Genomic DNA, 24,421 nt, shown 5'->3' with positions numbered 1-24,421 from the left:
TGTGCCTGCATCCCAACACGCACGTCTTTATTCAATAAGGAAACTACTGTAAGACTGCAAATCTAATAGGGGCTAGTTTAAGGCCCTGTTTAGTTTGTTAGTGGGTGGTTTTGGACATGGCCACGCTAAACTAAACTACCTGTGATTAAGAGGGCAGATCCGAATGGCATGACATTAGTGGAGCGAGGGGAAGGAGCAGGGTTGATACTAGAATTTGTGAGATGGAGTGACCCTGTGCTCGTATTGCCTTTATACTTGTCTCAGTTTGTTTGGCAGCGTTCACACTTACCCTAATGAACTGCACTACCAGAGCACAAGGGTATGTTTTAATCGAACCACAACTGACCAGTATGGTAGCCATGTGGATCCATAAGATAGTGGTAAGCTCTACCAGTAGATTTACCAGACAGGAGAGGAAGGAACAGTATTGGGAGGGAGATGAGCTTACAGTGGATTTGGAGGTTGCGTCTGGAGTAGAGTGGAGTTTAAAACACTGCAGATCAAAAACTGGAAGTTACACAGTAAAACAGTGAATGGAGCGCTCCCTATTAGTGTCAGTACTTGTAACTTTGTAATTAGATCTGATTAATTGTTCATTGTGTGTGTTCATGTTTGGGTCACATTGCTACAAATGCTACACCATTCTATGTTATTCTAGACTCCCATCACACATTCTCCATAAAAAGCTTTGTAATGAACACTCTTCTCTACTTTCACACTCTGCTTGATACACAGAACCCAGCGGAAAATACATTTCTATGATGACAATTACTCTGTCTACACACACTGTTAGAAATTACCAAAAACTAAACAGCCAAAAAAAAACATGCTCAAACATTCAATGCTCTGGATGAACAGCTTTTTTTCTGTTGCATTACTGCATTCTAATATAATACATTTAATTGAAGTTACCTGCTTACAGCTAGCTCAATTTCATTCAACTAAAAGCAACTCCTCAATAATAAAAAATTGTACTTTATGTATTACTCTTAATATTTAGTGTGTTTACTGCAGAAATTATGTTTTTATTTTCATTTTTTAGACAGGAATTTCGGTTTCACTAGAACATTTTTACAGCAGATGTTTTATTCCTTAATCATTCATTCTTAGCTTTAAGGACAGTGGCTTATAGTTGAAGTTCCATCAGATGTTACTACTGTATGTGTATTGTTACTATGCAATTAAACCTCAAGCATTTAACCTAGATATGATCAGACTGACCAGAGAATCATCCACATGTCTCAAACACATAACTGCACATGCAGACAACCACAGTTTAGTTAAACAGAAATAAAAGTATAAAATCCAGAAGGTGCTCAGCAAACCATCTGAAAAACATATGACACGCAGGAAATAGAAGCAAGTGAAATACTCGGTCAGCACCTCATTCTTAGTCATGAGGTCTGAGCTGTGACTAACTCTTGACCAAACAGTTTCCCAAGACTCCTAAAACTGCAGCCTGGCAAGCCAATTCCGCTGTTTAGGTTGCTACAGTAACAAAGGTACACTAAAACAGGCAGATGAACCACACAAACGCCACAAACCTCTACGTTCATAATTATACATTTGATCAGGACAGTTGTGCATCTGAGAGATCTGGATTTAAGACTGGGATTTGCCAAACCCGTGACCAGTCAGAACACAGAACACCCACCTGTAATATCTGGTGCACTTCAGCTGCGGACGTGCAGTCAACACATTTCACACTGCGGCACTAAACCCAATTCAAGAGTACTAACTGTGCTCCATAATTACGCACAGATAGACAGAACTGAGTCCAAAGAAAAATGCAGTGTTTAAGTAGCCATATATTTCAGAGCACTTTAGACCAAAAATATTATTACTGAGAATAAAATTATTGGCCTACAGTATAAAATGAAAGTTGAAAACGTCCAAAACACACCAAAGAGAACAGATGTGATTTTGGGTAAACCTAATTTCAATATTTGTATTAAATAGGTCATGAACACAATAATAATACTACTAATAATAACAACAACCACCACCACCAACAGCAGCAGCATCAGTTCTAACACATTATTAACTCTGAGCTGCTGCTTTCCCAACAGAGCCTCACATTCCTCCACACTGGTAAAGCTTAGCTGGTTCCTGATCTTACTGTGGGTTCTCCATCAGTCAGTGTACAGTCAGCTTCAGCCAAGATCTGTTAATAACTGACTACAGTTAAACCCCAATAGGCGCTTTAATTACTCACTAATAATCATCTGATCAGCTCATTAACATATGAAGAGACTACTCTCACAGTCTGAGCTCTGGGTGATGTTGCTGAGCTTCATAACTTCAGCAGTGTTGATCTTCACGTTTGGAGCTGATGAGTTTTACACTTTACAATAAGAGCATTTCTGCTGTTTATTAGTGTTAACTCATTAATAAGTGGACTCTAAACACTAAACAGGAGGAAACAAGGTCCGATGAAGATCTGGGAGTAAAAGACTGATACTGATTGGGATTTAATAGTAGTAACCTATTGAAGATCTGCTGAAGCTGAGAGGTTGAACACTGATTGATAAAGACAAAGCAGAAGCAGAAACCTCTTAACTTCAACAATAGAGATGAACACCTCTTTCTCTTTCTCTCTTCAGACACGCTCCCTCTAAAAACAGCTCGGCTGAACTTTACCTTCTAACTGTCAGGCAGGTTTGACACGGCAGGGCTGGGATGCCTCTCGCTGTGCACATTAAGGTGTGGCAACACCGCAGGCAGGTAAATCTTTAAAATGCTCTTCACCTGTACACTCCCTTCTCTGAGCATGTTAAAGTTTTTTTTGTTTTTTTACAGGAGCAGGTGATGCACAGATGAACCCTCTCCAGGCAGGTTTATGCTCTCTAAATGCAAAACATGGTTATGAAATGTGTTTATGTGCAGTGTTTCTCCACACTAGTCACCCACTTAGCTCACTCATTCACCTTCTCTCTTTATACTAAATAACACCCACCAATAGTATGGCCGGCCCTAAAAGCATTTTATAGTAAACTGATTCCAGTCCTCAAAAATCACTAAAGAACTCCCTTTCTTAAAAACCTATACGCCACAGTGTAGTAGTGCCGGGATGACTTAAATGAACTCATATGAGCAGTAAACATATTAAGCGTTACCAGTCTAATGCCAGGGTTGCCAGGTTGGCGTTTTCCCATTCAAATTGAGGTTGTTTGAAATTGCAATCAAGGACAAAAAAAAAAAGGTTATGGGGGGGGCTGAAATGTTCTACAGAAAGAGTGTATAATGGTGAAGGTGCAAATGAACTGAAATCAGCTGTGAACATAGGACTGGGCAATGACTCGAAACCTCTAGCTGACGTAAACACGCCCATGTCAGTTTTTTCTCTTTCCATTCTGGAGGTCTGAAGCTGAGCCTCCTGTTGTGCCTCCATGTCAACCAGCCACTTATTATTATTATTATTATTATTATTATTAACAACAACAACAACAATAATAATAATACATTCAATTATACCAACTAGTTTTGCTAAGAGAGAAAAAAGAATAAACTGAAGTAAACAGAGTAAAACTGTATGAATCAATGTTGGCTCTATGAGGAAGGTTATAATAAATTAAAAAGGTCACCTCAGTGAAGAACAGAACACTGCAATCTGATCTAAGCCATTGTGAAGCAACCATGCCTTACTCCATTGTCCACACTGAGGACGATACCTAGCCTGAGGGAGCATGATGACATTTCTTTCCACTGCATGAATGAAGGAGGTTGGTCCAACTTGCTGCATGGTGTTATAAGTTCTTAAGTCTTTTGAGAGCAGATAACGGATCAGCTCGCCATTTCTGCACGAGCTCTAGCACACAACTAAACCTCGGTAAGCCAGGATGATACTGTAGTTTATAAAAAATAAACACACAAAACCGGGTCATTACAGAACCTGCTAACAGTGGGCCTGAAAACATTTGGGGGAACAATTAATGGTGGAGTACCACACTGTGTTATGTAGAGAACAAAAAAGCTGACAAGACATTGCAAAAAATGTAAGAGCACCGACCACGCAGGAATGGAGGGATCAGCTTTAGTGTCTGTGAGTTTATCTTGCAGCTGTTTAGGCAGTTCTGAATGAAGCAGCACTTGTGTTTGTGTTTTACAGAGCACAGTCTGTGTTTTAAAATCTGTTTTTCTGTGACCGTTAAAAATCATGCCGTTTGGGTGGTTCCTAATTTTCTCCCCAGTCTGGACATTACCAGTCCCCACAATGCTACTAATGCTAGAAGTGTGAAGGCTGGACACATGAAGCTCCACCACATCTTTTCAAACTGCTGCTAATGCAACACCACTGGATGTATTCCATTATGTGCTGTGCTCTGAGAAGAGAGACATGTAGATACACGTCTATCACCTTCAGGCTTTGCTTTATGGATGTGGACTTTTACTGGAGATGTTTAAGACTGGTGACTTTAAAAATGAGGCTACAGCAAAAACACTGGAGGGGAAAACAGTGGTATGCACCGACACAAAGATATAAAGCTTTTTTTTGGGTGGCCCATATCATGGAACACTGGGCATGAATTATTTGTCTGATGTCATATTTGTGTAGATGAGAGACAAAAGATCAACATCTCTCACTGCGGAGAAAATAAAACATAAATCCAGTTAGAAATTGTTGGACTAGAGTTTGAGTGTGAGCTCAAACTATAAGACTTCGGATGATTCATTATTTGGCTCAGATTCAGCTATTTAATTATTGTATTGTACATGGGTTGTTAATTTACATTTACAATGGAACAATTACACAACACACTCAATTGACAAACCCCTTATATGTGTGTTAGTTGGGGCTAGCCCAGAACCTGAACACTTGTCACATTGTTTCTCTCTAGATAGTCAGAACAGATTTCATTTACGTACATCAGTCTTCGAGGCACAGTAACAACAGCCAATGCAATAATGACCTTAAAAAAATTACACTACTAGGACAGTTTGAAATGTATGTCTACCAAACTCCTAATGGATTTTTTTTTTACACAATTGCACTTTTTAATGCAGTTTTGGGGATATAAGCGATTAAAAAAATGTTTTAATTGTTAAAAAAGTCTTACATTTTAAGTGTGCTTTGGATATTTGTCATGAGGTTTTTGAAAAAAAAAAAATCACCACAGTACAAAAACGGGAGTAAGAAAGGGAGGAAAATAAGAAGCTCCTCACCTCGAGTTCCAGTTGCAATGTCAGCCACCTTCTGAAAGGCATCAAGAAACGAGCCAGTGACGATGACGGTCGTCCTAAGAAACACAAGGACACATTTTAACTGCAACCAAAATGAAAAAATGTACCATGCACTACAAAAGCTACATAAACATCCATACTCTCCTTCAACCGCAAAGCAAGACATTATAGTTTAAAACAAGGAAAATTCCCCTCTCATGGAGTAAGCTTGAGGTGGCAAGCTCATCTGTGGTAACAGGCTACCTAACACTCAGTCCAAAGGGAATGATTTTATCGTAAAGCTTGACACTGTGTGCACTTTTGCTTTTTAAAAGAAGCATAGACTTCTTAGATTGCTAATAGATAATTCATCATTAGCAAAGTTTGGCTAAAGTGTGCCTGAGTGTGACCGAAGGAAAAAAAGGACAACTGGACCACTGACTCTCAGCTCTACAGTCAGCCTGTGTCAGAGCTACACTATAAAAGCATGTCCTAAAAACCTGTTCTTGAACAGAGTCAGTGTTTAGTGTTTGTTTAACCCTGCAGAATTCACCCAGTGCTCCAACTGTGCTAACTATCCTTTCTGGAAAATATCAGGTCCTATCCTAGTGTGGCAGCAGTTTCATAAAAAAAATGAATAAAAAAACGACCCCCAGTGACAGACATTTAGTAAATTTCACACAGTCTAACACAAACTGTGACCAAGTGTCTATTAGTTTGTGCATTGCAGTAAAAAAGTCAAATAGTTCTTTAAAATCTATTTTGGTCCTTTAACAGATTAGTCAGCGGAGGCATTCTGTTGCAGAATCAGAACTCCGGCTGTTTCACTGTTTGGCAGAAGTCTTTCTACTGCGGAGTTTAACCCCTCCTCTCCGTTCATGTCTATAGTTTCAGAGAGAGACTTATTTTAAAAGCAGCAGCACTCAACAAAATAGTCGCCATTTAGAACTTGGATTCTAATTCCATTAGAAAAGAACCATTATCTAGCCGGATCCAGCTCGCCGGCAGCAGCGTTTGGGTCTGGACCTGAACTGTTACAGAGCTGAACAGATTTACATGTTTAATGTGGAAATAATGAGTCCTTCAGAACAAAGAGGACGACTGAATTTGCGTGAATTTATCATCAACTCCTAAAGGCACCGCTAAATTCAAATGAACAAATTATTTTTACATATTCAAAATATTACCTGCAGTAAGTACTAACACACCAAAAAAAAGGATATTTTAATTAGCCTGTGTATTTCTTTACATATACAAAAGGGTTAATGAGGACAAGAAGCCCACCAATTTGTTACTAGTTTCGGAGTTCACAAAATCAATTGATTAATTCAGAAGATTAATCACAAGAGCTCCACCACACTTTTAATTTATCTTCAAAAGGGAGACACTTCCCATGCATTTTTATTAATTGACTGTTATAGTATGTTTTTTTTTTTGTCCAAAAAAGGAAAAAAAAAAAAAAAGTGAGAAAATGAGAAGAACAAGAAAAAGAATTGTTAAATATTGTATACCGTGATACTGCAAAACCGTGATATTTTCTATCACAGCTATCATACCGCCGCAACTAGAGCTGGGCAATATGATTATTTTATTATTTTATCATACTGTGATCAATTTTGTTACCGTGGTACACAATATGCTTTTATGAGTGTATCGTGGCTGTTGTCACTGCTTAAAGAACACTGATTAACTGCATGTTTCATTACAAAGAGTGCAATCAGTCTTATTTAATTCAATAGAGTAAAGCATAGTTAAAGTAAAAATCCTGGTACTGAGTACAGGAGAGTATTTGGATAGCAGTTTGTTTATTTTCTATGCGGCTGGTGCATTTTGTCTACATGACAAAACATTGCGATAAATATTGTACATAGTAAAAAATGTCTTTAAATATAGAATATATTCCTCATCGCCCAGCTGTAGCTGCAACCCCACTTGAAGTTGCAGAACTACTCATCCAGTAACCGACCTTACAGATGCTCTTACTCTGGGCTAAATGCAATCATATTGTCCTCATAGCAATGTTCGACCTGAGTACTGTTACTGCAGCAAAAGGGGGACAAACTCTGAAATCATATCCTTGATTTCAGTAGAAATGCTGGAGGAGAAGGCGCCCTCATACTTCTGGAGACGAAGTAAAGTGTATATATATGGAATGTATATGCAGGACGCATTCAATCAATCATATCCGACATGCTAATGTTCCTCTGTTAGAGAAAGAACCTTCAAGGCAGGTCAGTAGGGCATCAGTCTGCAGAACATCTGTAGGACTAAAGCACAGAGTTCAACAAGCTCCTGAACAAACAGGCACACAATGCGTCATCCGCCTGTGTACCCCCACCTCATTCTTTCACTTTGCATCTAAACTACTGACTGCAACCTTCCTCCCACACTCCTGGAAAACGATGTGGCAGCCGGTCTTCCGCCAAAGTTCAAACTGCAACATTGAGCAAAACGCAAACATAAAGCCAAAAATAAAAGGTACAGTTTTAAGTCGCCCTGCAAAACACCTTTATCTCTTATATTTAAACCGCTAAAAGCAAAACTTAGAGGAACTAGTCATAACGAGCAAAAGTCAGTCCTCACTTTCAGTAACATTATAAACAGAACAACATACAAAAACTATCCCTTTATTAAGGCAAAGAACCACTAAGCAACCAATGGGTTCTTTAAGATGACATACATCACATGCACCAGGTGGGTTACTCTTTAAACAATGCCATGAAAGAACTTTATTTGGTTCCTTAAAGAACCAAAAAGCTTCTTCACACTCATACCTCTTTATTACAAACATGGTTCTTGTTTTTTTCCATTGCTCAAAAAAACAAACATTCAAAGCACCTGGTACATATGATCCATGACCAATCAAAGAACCCTTCAGTTGCTTAATGGTGCTTTGCATTATTAAGGGGTTAAATTAACAGGTTCTGTTTAGAAAAAGGGGAAAAAGGGTTTCACAAAGTACTGAAAAGGGTCCTTTCACTTGTAACTTCTATACAACCCTTGTCTGAGACAGAACCTTACAGTGTCTGCTGCAGTCGATTTCTGCCATGGTCCTTACAGTCTCCCAGCCTAATCTAGGGACAGACCTTAAAAAAGCAGACAGAATATCGGTGGACAGAAACTCACAGATCTAAAACCTGCAAGAAGAATGGACATAAATCTCCCACTGAAACCGAAAGACTCTGAGCTGCTACAAAACAAGTTTGCAAGCTGTGATACTTGCTAGGTACTGCTAATACAGGGTTATACAGGGTACAGGGTTTGTCTCAGGCTCTTTTACTTTTTTGTTGTATTTATTATTTTGTTAATGTAAAGAATGAGGCTCAAGTTTTAAATTATCTTACTTCAAATATTTAAGAATATATATATATATATTTATATTTTTTTCCAAATCAGGTTCAAATCAATCTCACAACCATTCACACTAGAAAAGATTTAACCAGCGGTGCCTAAACTTAGACAATACAACATATCGTCTCAGTATCATAATCACATGTAGGCATGCACGATAGTAACGATAGAAAATTTTATTCCATGTTTACAACTGTTTGATGACTTCTGGTGAAAATCATGTATTGAATATCGAATTTGAATACAATTGCAATATGCAATTTACATATTTTACAGGTATGAATGACAAATCTTTTACGACTCAAATCTGAGACAGTCTTCTCATGACAGAAACCACAAAGGACTTACAAATAACTATCAATCATTCCCTTACAGGGCATATACAAAGTTTCTAAATAGTACAAAGCTTGTGTGCCAGGAGGCTGAGCCACACCAACAGGGTCAATAGTGCTATTGTAGAGACCTATTCAGAGCCCCTCTTCTGTGGAGAGATCTGTTAGTGCTAGTTTATCAGAAAACGCTGGGGTATCAGGTGATATGGACTACAAAGTACTATCTTTCAACACCAACCAGCTCCCGAAAGAGGCCCCCCAGCCATGCATAAGTCTGTGTCCCTTAATATGAATACGAGACCTTAGGTTTTCATTGTGAAGCCAACCGATAAGAATTTATCAGAATAGTCAGCAGAGTATAAATAACTGTACTACTAAAGACTGAATACATGTCTGCAGGGCTGTAGACTGGACTCAAATAGAACTCAAACTTGTGTACGAGGACAGAAATTCAGTTTATTTGTGGATAAATGCAGTGCTTATGTAACTGTACATAGATAAACAGCGTGTTTACACTTATGTTGAATGTGATGGTGATTAGTCTATGATCATTCTCCAAATGTGGTTTGAGCGATCCAATCGCAATTCAATTACATGTGTCACATGTGTTTTTACACCTGCTTTTTGTGTAGTCCAAATGGATCTGAATGTGATCTGATAACAGAAAACGCATGTTAACACAAAGTGTAAACAGTCTCCAAGTGTTAAGTCAATGTATGCAAGTTAATCCTCGCTGAAGCAATCCAACATTGTCACATATGCTATTTTTATCAGTCCCAGAGATGACTGGACAGCGTTAGCTTGGATCTTTAATTGTGCTTAAATGCAGTGAGCAAACAAACACACACAAAAATAAATTAAAATTAATAAATAAATAAAAATACCCTGAATGACCAGGAATATGCAAATCGGTGCATTTACAGCATTGACTAATCACAGCAGCCTTACTTAGGTCAGAGGGAAGCAGGCCAGTCAGTGGAGCAGGCAGCAGTAAATTGTGTGTGTGAGTGGAGTGTGTTTGATGTTTATCAGAGAGACTGGAGTGGACCTTCGGGAGGGTCATTATCCTGTTTACTGTTTATTCTGTGGGGACAGAGCGGCAAGTGAGCGAGCAGACTGTAAACGGTCGTGACCCATGGGTCAATTCCGAGGCACTGCTCCAGATTCCTCCAGCATTTCAATTTAAAAAAAATTTGCAGAGATCCCTTTTAGAGGTTGCTAATTGTTTGTCAGTTAACAATTTTTTTTTTTATTTGATCAAGGGTCCACAAACGTTTTCAAATCTATCACCCCTTATTTTGTCATACTTTCCAACCATCCAATGACCTGTTCTGCACCAGAGGGTTGTTTTTCCCCCCAGAAGAAATTGGTGACAGTCAAAGTCCAGTGTTTGTTCATAAACTAAAGAAGCACATCAGATACCAAAGATGTCTTGACTGATCGACTGTGTCTGGGGTCAATCATGCGCTTTTAATTTTTATTTATTTTTTTTTTTGCCAAGTCACTCCTGCCTGTCCAGACATTCCCTTACTCCCACAATTTTTTCCCTTTCGCACTTGTAATCTACTCATTGTCTCACTTCTAAGCTCCTGGTTCTCAACGGCTTCTCCCTCAAGCAGTTTATGAGGAAACAGGTAAACACCCCAAGACCTAGCCTACAGCTGCAACCGCCCGCATTTCCAGCATTTAAGAACACTGTAAGGATCATCATAATCTTCCACACCTGCCTGAGTACGATGTATGTGAGAAGAGGAGGAGTCAGCTCTTACCTTAGCTGGGACTGCAGCTTGGTCCCTTTCGTGACAAAGTCCTCCCAGGCCGGGTAACTTGCCTATGGGGCAGACACACACAGACAGAGAGCAGGAGAGAGGTAAGTCAGGGTAAACAGTGGTAAATCATTATACTAAACCGGTAAGTCATCTGGAGCCCATTATCGAGATGAGCCCGGTTCTCTTGTGCTGATTAGGTTCACGTTAAAATAATTTCAGCTGATATGACCATCGTGAGGCAAATTCTTGTTTGGGAGCTGGTGACATACAGCACTGCACAGAAGCCAGAAAATAAGTTCTTGAAGTCCATGCCTTAAATGCTCTGCTCTGTTGTGGTGGCACGAGGGGTCCTACTAAATATTAGGCACGTAGGTAAATTGTAGCGGTACAAGGTTTAGATTGGACAACAACAAAACATTTATTCATTGATTGATTGATTTTTTTTTTTTAATTTTCCAATTTTATTAGATAACTTTATTTGAGCAAACTGGATTAATGCTCAATGTTTTATTTTTTATATATATATATATATATATATATATGTGTACATACAATATCAATTTGACGGATCATAAATATCATTTGACGGATACACTTTTTGTAATACTAGTCTCACCATAAGGCAGTCTATCATTAATCTGACCTAGTACAAAACCTTTAAAAGTACAAAAATGTCAAGATTTGTGCCACACAAATCCAAAACACAACTTAATATGAAGCTAGGCAGAGCTAACTAAGCTCAGCATTTCTGTGGGAAAAGATTTCATGTCATTTTAATGCTCTCTGGATGTTTTTATGCTGGCTTAGAACATAAAACGATGAAATAAGGAGAACACTGAACAAATGTACTGACATTTGTCGACCGCTCTTGGACAAGAAGACAAACATGTTCGGTCCATTATCTCCTGGTCATACTGTTAAGTTGTGCCGTAAAGCATCACACATTTTTTAGATTAGATAGATTTTAGGCAATAAACCAATCCTGTCTACCACTACTGTCTACTAAAGCCTAATCCACACAGCTGTACCTAACTGACCTTGAAAACAGATTACAGTTATAGACTATACAAATCAAGCTGATAATGTTCTTTCAGTTGACCATAAACAAGGAAGAGTCAACTTGCTTAATTCAATATCATCTTAAACAGGTCTTCCATTTCCCTCAGGGGAATTCCAGACTTTACCTCTAAAGGCCATTCCATTGCTGTATTAGCTCAAGTGAAGATGGTTAAGTTGGCAAGGGAACAAGTTAAATGCGGATAGCAGCAGCAAAACTTGCCCAATCACTGCTGTCTGATGCATTACAATTTTAAATAGATACAAAAAAAATCCTAGTGTGCGAAGCACCTTAAACCTGTGCTTAAATAAAGAATGATTATTATTATAATCTATCCCAGATTCCTCCATACCTGCCAATATCCTGTCACATCCATACTCAATACCCACATCCATCTATATACACAATATCAAACCAACCCATATACAACAGTACAACATCCTTCCACACCTGAACTCATTCTTATATCCAGATCCATTCTTTATGCAAGCCCATCCATACCCACCCAATGTCACTATGCATTTTAAGTGAATGCTGTTAAAAAGTTGTCACTTTGTTAAAGTGAGTTTTCTCTCCAGGATAGGTGTCGGAGGAGGTAGGGGCAGAGAAAACTTTTAAATCAATTTTATATGCGCATAGACAAAAACTTCAAAGGGTCAATTTGATTTCAGGATTGACTTTGTCTTACTGCCAAGACATCTTAATCAGTTAACTACTGGGCTAAAACTTAGGTGCCAATTTTAGCCTGTCAGCATTAACTAACATGAGTCACAAAACTCTCCTGACATACCCATTTTATGTTCCTCTTCTTTATTACAGGAAAGAACACTACAAACTTGAAACCCTCTGTACTAAAAAGGGATGAGTGGCTTTTTTGCAGGAAAAATAATGCTGAGCTCGAATATGAGGAAGGCTCCTCCACCCCTCCACTAATTGTGCAACGCTACCAACGGGTTACCAAATACACACATACCGAACAATCTTTCATATGAAGATCATGAGACTGGCACAGAAATGTATCATTTTGCTCGGTCCAGGACAACTACCTGGTTCAACAAGTCATTTGTTTAAAAAACTGACTCCACACTACCTAACCAAAAGTATGTGAACCCCTGTTCCTCCTACAAACAACTCCCTATTGAGGTCCTTTAATTCATTTTTTCTTGTAGTAACAGCCTCTACTTCAAGTCTCACAATAATTAGGACATGTCTGCTCCAGAGTGCCCTGTTCTATTCGTCATCTGTATTAGCAATAGAGCACCATAAAAGTACCTGAACTCATTGGCAGGGCTGTCTATGGATTCACAGATCTGGCTTTTTTCAGTTCCGATACAGATACAAATACATAAACTTTGCATATCGGTCGATGATTCAAAAATAAAATCTAGCAGCTGAACCTGAGAATAAGTAAGTAACTTGGTCAAACATACAAGCAGCAACCAAACATTGTACATTTACATTTACGGCATTTAGCAGACGCTCTTATCCAGAGCGACTTACAAAGTGCTTTGCAAAAAAAAAAGTTACACAAATCCAGAAAGAAAGTTTGGAGAAGTAATTCAAGATGGACCTGGTTTCAAAGCCACATTGCACTGCTCCAGTGTGGGAACACTTTGGCTTTAAGACAAATGAGCGCGGAGAGTCCATCAGCTTTAACGAGGCGGTATGTCGTCTTTGTCTAAAAACAGTGGCAACACAACTAACCTAAGAGCCCATTTAAAGCACAACCATCCAGTTCAATTTACCGAGCTGGAAACAAAGAACCCGGTTGGAGAGGGGGCGTCCAAGCAGGTGACCATCACGGATGCCTTTGATTACAAATAGTGTAACTCACTATATAGCCAAAGAGATGCTGCCGTTAAATACGGTGGAAAAAACAGCATTCAAAAACATGCTGAAAACGTTTGACAGGCAGTATGAATTGCCAAAGAAAACATACATCTCTCAAACTGCCATTCCAGCTTTATATAATGAAGTGAAAGACGGCATTCTGAAGGAGATAAAAGACATCGCATTTTACTCTGCATATTACAATATTATTGTTTATCGCAATAATTTAGGAGATGATTAATCGTTTAGAAAATTTTGTTATCATGACAGGCTAGAGATCGGTGCATCTCTAGAGCGGTCTTTATATTTTTGGACATGGTGTGTAAACAACTCTGGCTTATATTTTTGAATTTAGAACATTAAACTAAAATTAGGCTTGTCTAAGCCTTCTTTCTTCATGAGGGTCTCCAGTTTCACATTGGAATCTCAGGTATCAGGTGGAAAGGCACTTTGGCAGCACAGCAACATTCTCCATGAGTGTGACAAAGTGGAATTTTTAAGCTCTAACAAGTACAGAGTGCTATGAGTAGGGATGCCCAACGTGGGACCCATGAGGATGTTTGATTTGGCCCATCCTGTTGCAACAAATGAGGAATTGTAGACTGATCATGCATTCATGTGTATTTCTGTGGATGGTGACCAACATTTCTAAAGTGCAGAAATTGACTAAACCAAGCTGGATCAGCTTAACCAAAAATATATTCATTAACAAAAATATTTATTGGAAGAGGATTCCAAATGCAGTCAATTTAATAAAATGCAAATATTTTAGTGCAGTAGTCCCACATCACCAAAAAGCTCTGCTCTTCTGAAATTCCAGTGTCTACACTGGAAACGCCAAGTCTTGACAACAAGCCTAAATGTAAACAATCTACAGACCTATCAGATAACTGTTCCAGGTGTCAACTACACAACTGTGAATGTGTCTCATTTTTTTATTTTTGGGATTTTCCCCCAATTTTCTCCTCAGTGTTATCATTTTCAGTGCCCCCCAACTAGCTTCGACTCACCCATCACGCAATTAAAACAGCTTAAAGCATTGCACCGCTCTGACATTCTTGTCTGATGTGTACAGCTTTACTGATCATGATGAGCGTGTTTTGAGTTTGACGTTGACTCAAAGCACTTACTGTTGTTCATGTGCTGTAAATGTCTGGTGGAAAGGCTTTCTACTACATTTTGCATTGCTGTGAGGATTTGATTGCATTCAGCGACAAGAGCATTAGTGAGGTCAGGATGTTAGATGATCACCACCCCACGTCATCATCCCCACCTCCCTGACGCATCCCAAAAGTACTGGATGGAGTTCCTCCACCATCATTCCAGAGAACACAGTTCTTCCACTGCTCAATACTGGGGGGCTTTATACCCCTCTAGCCCCTGCCTGGTATTAGGCAGTATGGAGCCAATAGGTTCATGTTGATCTGCTGCAGAACTATACACATAAACCCCTTGACATGAGTCATTGGAACCAGATCATCAATGTTATCCACTTCAACTGTTTTTCAAATGTTATGGCAGATCGCTGTGCATCAAATTCAAGAAAAATAAATCTTTAAAGAGGTGTTTAAACAGCTTACACATTTGTCAGGGTTCTAGAATATGCAGTGTCTTCATTTGAATAAGGTTGTTCTAAAGAATAACAGGTTTTTGTTCTGCTTTCTCCGGTGCATGTTCTACGTGTCATACCCTCCAGCACAGGGTGAATCACAAGCAGCGCGTTCTCTTAGGAAACAAATGACAGTTTGTACAAAACCCCTTCCTACTAAAAGCTTGAGGGAAGGACCCGCCCCCACCCACACAAGCCACCCCTCCACGTTCATCCACCAGTCTTTCATCTGTTCCCTTCCTTCACTTCCATCTCTTTTCTCTTTTTCTTTAGAGATTTTCCCCCCAGAGTTTTGGCCTTACAATTTGCCATAATTTTTTTTCCTCGTCTTTTTCTAGTCCTACAGTGCCATGATCTCGTCTCTCTCTGTTGCTATGGCAAAGACGAAGTAAAGGGAAAGAACAGGAAAGGAAAAAAACCTGTCAGTCCACTGTACTGAATAACAAAACAGAAACATGCGAGGCAGCATACAGTTAGCGAAGGTTGGCTTTAGGGTCATTTAAACCTCAGAGGTTGTCTGGGTCGCTGTAGACACAATCCATTTCATAACGTTAGAAGCATTCACAGACATTAAATGCAAATTGTGCTTTACTGTGGGGGTCCAGAATTTTACTGTTTAGCTGGAAAACAGTTTTATCATGTATAAATAAAACATTTTGTGGATGATTTTGTTGATTATTTTAACTTTAGCAGGTAATTCCCAGCTGATAATCAGTGAACAGCAGACATGTCAGGCTTGAGGACCGCTCATACATCTTGTCATTTAGTCTGTACAACAGTCAGAAGTCCAATTACCCAGCAACACAGTTGTGTGGGTCACCAATGACTGAAAAACATGGATGAGTATAAACGGTAAGACCGGTGAGCAGTTTAATATAAATGGGATGCTGAATATGGCGTCTTTTTTCGAATAAAGTCCCCCAAAAAATAAAGAGCGCCTAACAGCTTGCTGGTTACGCAGCCAATCACATTCATGCACTAAGGGGGAAAAACTCTCCTTAATGCAAAGATCTGCACCAGAACAAGCAAGATTAAATCTTTCTGTAGATGTCTAGCACAATGCAGCTCCAATGTCAATTTATTTATTGTTTTATTTATTCATTTCTGACAGATCTAGATTTTGCAGTTGTGACCATTAAAGAGCAAATATTAAAGACTTTGTTGCACTTTTGCCTGTACTACAGTCACCAAATCTGTCTGGCAGGAATCGGCACTGGCCAACTTATGAACTTTATTAACACCAACGTATTCTCACTTTAATAGTAGGATTACATTTGGAAATATTGTGACACTGAATTGTAGCATTCTCACTGAGCTCTAGATAAACCCCTGAAACTAATCACATGGAATCTAGAACCGTGGATTACTAGAGTCTATTTACATGCCAGGGAACTCTGTGTCCCAGGTTCTCCAAACTACTGCCACCGCATAGCCAAAACTGTTTAGAAGGGGCAAGTGCATTCTCATGATGTTCTACAAACATCTACACATGATCACATCTCCTATGACAGTTAAAAAACACTGAATAATATCCCTGCCCCACATTTAACCCAGACTGGACAGTTAAGCTGGATCTACACTTCTGTTCGCACTATTTATTTGGACAGAAGTGCAGCACACGCTTGTGGACAGAATTCCACACCCACCTGCACAAATACCAGAGGAGATTGGTTCCTATCATAACACTCAGACCTGGGCTGAGGGGTGTGTTGGTGTAGAGTTCAGGAGCTTTCAACAAGCCCAACCAAGGTTGAGAGGCCGGCAGGTAACTGGAGAGGCTTCCCCTTTAGCTGCCCTGTTTTATAAAAAGGTCTTAGGAGTCCATGTCCATGAAGACAAACCAGCCCCATCCCCAGCCCCAGCCCCAGCCCCAGCCCCATCAAAAGGCTTAAACACTTCAAATGTAAATCATTCATTCAATTTATTCAGCCAAGGCTTGGGCACAAACATAAATTTAGACCAATATCATCTACAGAATTATTACGCTAAATGATTCAGTTACTAAGCACTACAGGTGACCGAAAATGTAATTATAGATGGGAAACCTTCTAAAACTGTCTCAGTGAACAGTGAAGGTTTTTTTTTTTTTAAGAATGGAGCGTATCACACCAAACCCATCAAACCACACTCTGAATGACTCTTCACATCTTAACTGTTTATGTACAATTAGTGAAATTCTCTTCTATTAAGACCAAACATTAAGATTATTTATTTTAAAATATGCACTCAAAACCTGTAGCTAAACAGTAAAGACATAACCTAGATCGGACGACGTCAGAGTTGACCAACTCGGCAGGGGGACAAACATCACCACACTCGCAGTCTGCAACCAAGGTACTGCTTTGCTCAACACATTCCTGAGATTCTCACACACACACACACACACACCTCCCCCTCCATCTGTGTCCTTCAGCTACTTCATCTGTCATGTGCACACACACTGACTTACACAGGACGGCCTCTGCGTCAGCTCTGAAGGTGAAGCCCCTGAGAATACATCCACACGTGCAGCACACACATACACAGACAGCAGTGTTGATTTTCAGACACTTTCGCTGACTAATCTAAACAAAGTACGGATAAAGTTTAATGCTAATTATACAAGTCTAATGCTGCTAACAAACACTGGACAGACGATCTAGTATCTGTACATTGTTTTAATTATTTAGTTTTGACTCATTGTGTAGAAACCATTTGCAGTTTCAGCATGTTTGGAAAAGTTAGACATAATACTGGCACTCCAACAGCAATCTTAACCAATAGGAATAACCCTTCGCCACACCTGCTTTTTTGCTTGCCAACTTCCGATAGACCGCCTTTTGAAACACCCACTACTCAGTTCTGCAGAGACCTACGCTTGATATGGGTCTGTTAAGCTCCTGAAAACAAGCTGACGTGCCAGGATTAAAGATTAGTGACTGCCTGAGGAGGGGGGTCTGAATGTTCATGACTTACTTCACAGCTGTGTACTCACGGGAAGAGAGATACAGCATAATCTAGTTAATGTAATCCAGTCTTACACCCAGACTTTTCTTCACCTAGGTTTAAAAAAAAAAAAAAGACTAGGACTAGGAGTGTAATGGCACACAGAAGCCACGGTTCTGTTCACAGCACGGTTTGCTAGTAGCCAAGCTTACCACACACTGTATATTCTCAGTATGATTGCATGCACCAATCCATGATGTGTGTACCGTGATGGTTAGGTAGGAGTACACTTCGTAGGAGTGCTTCTTCTAATGTTTAACAGCCATGTGAAGAACTTAGTGGACTTTTGATCTTCATTTAAACAATACAATTCAAAATAAACCAAAGAATACTGGAGGTAAAGATAGAGGTAATATAACTAAATACACAAAACTGAAGAAAGGTCTTTTAACATCTATAAACTTCAATTAAAAGTTTTTATCTTGAGTAAAACGAGTAAAGAGAACACTCTCATATTTATCATTTCTTCTAATGTGTAGAATTAGAACCAGGTGCAGAACATCAGCTGCAGATGATCACAACATGGTTGGAGAGGATTATTCTGGAGGAGTCTGTCTTATTTAAACTTCAGACATTTAGTGTGGTCTGCTCTTGATGGTTGACGTGAGGGGTGAAGATCACCATGGCCAGATCCAAAAAGCTTTCGGAGGCCTTCAGAAAGAAGGTTGGAGATGCAGAGGAATCTAGGAAGGGGTTTAAAAAAGGATCTCATTTAAAAATGGTTCCACTGTCATCATTTACAAGTGGAACAACCAACCAACATGGCCAGGTCAGACCGTCCTAGAAAGTTCAGTCCAGGAGCAGAACCTCAAGATGAGTAAAGAATAATCCTAAAATGTCATCACAGGACCTACAGGTAGCGCTTGCCATCGTTGACGTCAAAGTAAAGCATCTAGTATTTTCAACATTCTTCTGTCCAAAGTATGTTGCTCCAGAAGTCCTGGTCTTTGTCTAGGTGTTTAATTGGCAAAAAATCAGTTTGTCTATGGCAATGTCATCATCTGAACTCATCAGAAGAACCCACAAGCTGTGTAAAACATCTGCTGTAGGGGTCAAAACCAGGCTCAGGAAGCAAAAAAGGAATAAAGTTACTCAGTTTCTTAGTGTTTTTAGCCGCTGTGGTCCCGATGTGGCCAGGGCAAGCGTAAATGACTATATACAATGCCTTAGTGCTAATTTCATTTTTGGAAGGAATTTAACTTTTTTGTTAATGTGCAGGAATATGCGCACACATATCCTGTATGCTCCAGTTTTCCTCCTAATCAAATGGCCCAATTTCACCACCCTGAACCTAAAACGCACATCTTCAAAGTTAGCCAAAAAAAAACCTGGCCACCAACAAGCATTTCCCTGTCATTTTTACCAGAGCTGACACATCGCTGCCTACCTAAACACTCAGCTCTGACAAATCACGTTATTAGACCAATGTAACTCACTGAGTCAACCCTGAGGATGTTTGCCCTGTTTCTCACTTCCCCCGAAGCATAAAACCACAAATCACACAAGATAAGACACTGAGAACACCTGGCGGGAGCTGAACGATACATCGCCTATATCACAAGATCACCTCTATACCGTTATCCTGATATACACAGACATTTATCCATGGAATTACTGAGTGTCCACTTTTATTCTAATATGGATGTTTTACTTGAGGCATCACGTGTAGCTTCACTGGTGGGTTTGAATAGGAAATAAATTATGGGTTATATCTTTGTTGTAGTCATGGCGACCAAGCCTAGTTCCATTCACCACCACTGTAAAGAAATCGGAGTGGGACAGTTTCTCTACAGGGAGGCTCAGATTCACACCAAAACCGACTGTGAATCAGCTCAGCTCAGCTCCCACACTGAGAAATAATTTAACATTAGATTATTTATGGAGACAAAATATTAACCTAAAAACCGTCACAATAGTGATACATTGCACATCCTTCCATTCAGTGCATCAAATATTACAGTACATACGCGTCCTCCTAGACTCATTTCGTTACGTATTACTACACCATATGGACAAAAGTATTGGGACACCTGCTTATTCAAGGACATATGTTTCTTAAGAAATCAGGGATATTTAAAACTGTCCATGGAAGGCTTTCTACTAGATTTTGGAGGAGCATTGTTGTGAGGTCAGGCTGTTGTATGATCACCACCACCACCACCCCACCTCATCATCCCCTCTAAAAGTACTGGATGGAGCTCCACCACCACCATCATTCCAGAGAACACAGCTCTTCCACTGCTCCACAGCTCCTCAATGCTGGGGGGCTTTATATACACCCCTCTAGTCCACGCCTGGCATTATTAGGCAGCATGGAGCTAAATGATCCATGTTTATCTGCTCCAGAAAACAATACTAATTACTACACAATATATATATATATATATATATATATATATATATATATATATATGTGTGTGTGTGTGTGCATTTGCACATCTGTGTCAGCAATGGGTGCAACTTAAACTAGCTGAATGCCTTCATTAGAAAGTGTGTCCACACACATGTAGTGTATATCTCTCCTCTTCAGCCCATTAGTGCTCAGTGGACCAACCAGAGATCTGTTGCCAGCCAGAGCGAAGCCTCGCCGCTGTTGTGGAGCCGCTAATGCCCAGCAGCTGGAGGGTCCCTCACACCCCGGGCTTTCCACCCTGCTCACACCCCCGCCTGCATTCACACACTCGCTGAACTCACGCATTTCATCCATTTCTCACCTTCATGTCGATCATGATGGTTTGGAAGAGCCCTCCCAGAGCGCTACACTCCTTCTCCATGCCCGCATCCATTTTCCACGTCCGAAAAAAATCCCCCCCAAAACTCACACAGGCACAGCCCGAGCTGTTTTCGTGGCACAGGCGAGCTTGTAGGTAGCTGGGTCGACGCTGCCGTCAGTGGGATGAGGTCAGCGGGAGGGGAATGCTGAAGGAGAGGCCAGAGAAGAGGCAAACACGGACAACAACACGGTAGCACAGCTAGCTCTGCTCCGCTAGCCGGCTAACCAGCACTACCACTAGCCTGCTAACTTGGGTAACCGATGCAAATACATCTCGATTCGGTGTAAAAAGTGTTCGAAATGAGACACATGCGTCGGAAATCCCTCGAAACGCGTCTTCGGTGCAAGATGTGGGCCCGGAGCCTCAGGTAGAGCCGAGAGGTCCGTGTTACAGCGAGCTGAGGAGAACCACCTGGCGGCTGGGTCGGGTTAACCCGAGATGCGGATCGAGCGAGCCGGTGTAAACCCTCTCGGTTCTCTGTTCGGTTCAGCCTCCCTCCGCTTTCACCATCCTCCTCCTCTTCAGCTCCGAACCACGCACACCCCGCCGCCCGAACCGAGCGCAGTTCGGCTGAGTTCGGCCGGTTTCAGAGTACCTGGCTAAAGTTTCCACAGCGCTGCGCGCGCGGCCGCTGCCTGAGGTGATTCCCGCGGAGCTGCTTCCCTCTCTTCTCCTGCGCGCGTGTGAAAAGCTCCCAGTTCACGAGCTCTGTTCGGGGGCGGAGCGAAGGCGCGTTCGGGAAGCTTCGGCTTTTTCCGGAGTGTAACGTGATTGGCTGTGGAGCCTGTCCATTCATTCGCAGCTGCAGCGGCTCGGGTTACGGGCTGCTGTTGTTATGAGCGCTTATTTTCCCAGTGTCGCAAAATAATGAACACCTGAACATCTCTCTGTACAGTACACAACTGAACATATATATATATGATATATATCACAGAAAAATGCCTTTAACCCATCTCTCTGTTTGAAGGATGTTGCTTTATTTTTATAAAGTTATAAGTTAGCAGTGGGTTATTAAGTTAACATCTACTAAGTTAGGTTAGTAATGTTAATATTTTAGCTTCAGTAATGTTAATAAAAAAGGTTAGCATGTGTTAGCATTGATAATGTTAATAATTTAGCATCAATAAAATGAATAAATGACCAGTAATAAAGTTAGTAGATTTACATTAATAACGTTGCTATGTTTCATATGAACTATAAACATATTTAATAACATGTTTAGCGTCACATGAGCAACATTGCTGTGCAATAAAACATTAGACCTGTTAAGTTGCTTATGTTAAGTATTTGTTATTTGTTATTTGTTATTATAAGGCTGTGTATATTAAATACATAACTAACCAGATTAATAAATGCTGCTGTCTGAGATATTAAACATGTTGCTAAAAAAAATTTAATCTGAAAAGCAAAAGTACAGAATACTGATATACACTGATCTACCATAACATTAAAACCATGGACAGGTGCAGTGAAGAACACTGGTGATCTGGCTCCAGTGGCTCCTCTCAAGGGGTGGATCTGTTGGTCAGCAGGTGAATAGTCAGTTCTTGAAGGTGCTACTGGGTCAGAACATCTCCATAACATCAGGCAGGTGTTGTGGGGTGTTCCCGGTATACAGTGGTCAGTACCTACCTGCACAATATTAGGTTTTAATGTTATGGCTGATCTGTGTGGATTATCTTACCTAATTATGAAGCTAAACAGAGAAACACGTCAGAACTAATGTGGTTCTGCCTCCTAATTGAAACACAGCCCCCTGTAACATCCTGCCCACCAGTCTGTTCTGGGGTGATTACTGTCACACACTTCAGGTCTGCTCTGCCTTTTAGATCAGTCTCATAGCAACCCAGCCAGGCTCTCCATCACAGCCCGCGTCCCCTAGTGGCTCTCAGCCCGCCAGCTTAGCGTGAGAGAGAGAGAGAGAGAGAGAGAGAGAGGGAGGGAGAGAGAGAGAGAGAGAGAGAGAGAGAGAGAGAGAGAAAGAGAGAGAGAGAGAGAGACAGAGAGAGAGAGAGAGAGAAAGAGAGACAGAGAGACAGAGAGAGAGAGAGAGAGAAAGAGAGAGAGAGAGAGACAGAGAGAGAGAGAGAGAGAAAGAGAGAGAGAGATAGAGAGAGAAATAGAGAAATAGAGAGAGAAAGAGAGAGAGAGAGAGAGAGAGAGAGAGAGAGGTCACCTTGCTGTCTGCTAGGCCTACATTTACACAGCATCCAAAACGCTGGTCTCATTTTCTCCAGTCAGGATCGGCTGCTGTTTAGATTTCCACCTGCACTTTATCACACATACACTACATGTCCAAATGTTTGTGGACACCCCTTCTAATGAATGCATACAGCTACTTTAAGTTGCACCCATTGCTGACACAGATGTGCAAATGCACACACAGCTTGTCTAGTCCCTGTAGAGAAGAAGTACTGCCAATAGAATAGGACTCTCTGGAGCAGATCAACATCATGACCCTATTGGCTCCATGCTGCCTAATGCCAGGCGTGGGCTAGAGGGGTATAAAGCCCCCCAGCATTGAGGAGCTGTGGAGCAGTGGAAGAACTGTGTTCTCTGGAATGATGGTGGAGGAGCTCCATCCAGTACTTTTGGGATGAGGTGGGGATGATGAGGTGGGGTGGTGATCATCATCCAACATCCTGACCTCACTAACACTCTTGTAGCTGAAGGTGTGAGAAGTCCATTCTTGGTACACCTCCACTATGGCAGCTCTACAACATCCCAAAAAGTTAGCGGTTCCTGAGATGCTACCACCCTTCGCCCACTGTCACAGTCATATCAGAACATTATGACCACCTCTAGTTTGGAATGAACTATTCCAAGGGCATTATTACAGGGGACCGGACGAAGGGTGGTCCAAAGGATAGGAAACTGCTAACTATGTAGGTTGTTCTAGAGTTTGGGTGGTTAATCAGACAGGTGATATAATAATATTCTGATATGACTGTATACTTTCCTGTAGACATTTGTGCAATTCAAAAGGACAGTCACATTTAACATGGGCATAAGTATTCAGACACTTTGATATTAACTTTAGCTCTGGCAGCCTCCCATTTCTCCTGCTCATCTTTGAGAGGTTTCTACACCTTGATTGGAGTCCAGCTGTGGTAAATTTAACTGATTGGACATTTGGAAAGATACACACCTGTCTGTACAAGATTTCACAGCTGATAATGCATATATGAGCAAAACCAAACCATGAGGAGATAAGAACTGCCGTAGAGCTCAGATTGGACTTCTTATTAATTATATTATATTAATTAAATTTGAACATTTTCTAAAATTCTCTTTGTACTTTATGATTCTGGTGTATTCAGCACAGAAGAATGAGGATAACTTTATTTTAGCATAAGGCCACAACTGAAATTGTGAAAAAAGACCAAGGGTGTGCAGACGTTCTGAAAGCATTGTATTCATCTATACATTTGGACGTATAAATGTATATATGTGCAGTTTTATTTCATAAAGCTGTGCAGTATGAACTGGAGCTTTTAAAAAGCTTTATTTTTAGCTTTTTGTTTTTTGGCATTTTTGTGGGTGTATTTTAATTA

At 40.4% G+C, this 24,421-nt stretch overlaps 1 protein-coding gene across 3 annotated transcripts in view; it reads right to left on the bottom strand.

The window, feature by feature from the left end:
• The window catches only part of mtss1 (MTSS I-BAR domain containing 1), a 61,091-nt gene extending 39,530 nt beyond the window's left edge, over positions 1–21,561 (bottom strand). For all 3 annotated transcript variants that reach the window (XM_072684954.1, XM_072684955.1, XM_072684956.1), the window contains exons 1-3: positions 20,808–21,561; positions 10,613–10,674; positions 5,164–5,237 (exon numbers count right to left, since the gene is read on the bottom strand). In XM_072684954.1, coding sequence (XP_072541055.1) covers positions 5,164–5,237; positions 10,613–10,674; positions 20,808–20,879 — 208 coding nt within the window. In that variant the 5' untranslated portion in view covers positions 20,880–21,561. The remainder of the gene's footprint in view (positions 1–5,163; positions 5,238–10,612; positions 10,675–20,807) is intronic.
• Positions 21,562–24,421: the final 2,860 nt, after the last annotated feature.

The sequence above is a fragment of the Salminus brasiliensis genome, chromosome 7 (genome assembly GCF_030463535.1).
Source record: "Salminus brasiliensis chromosome 7, fSalBra1.hap2, whole genome shotgun sequence".
Lineage (NCBI taxonomy): Eukaryota > Metazoa > Chordata > Actinopteri > Characiformes > Bryconidae > Salminus > Salminus brasiliensis.
This window is presented reverse-complemented; position numbering and strand designations above follow the sequence as displayed.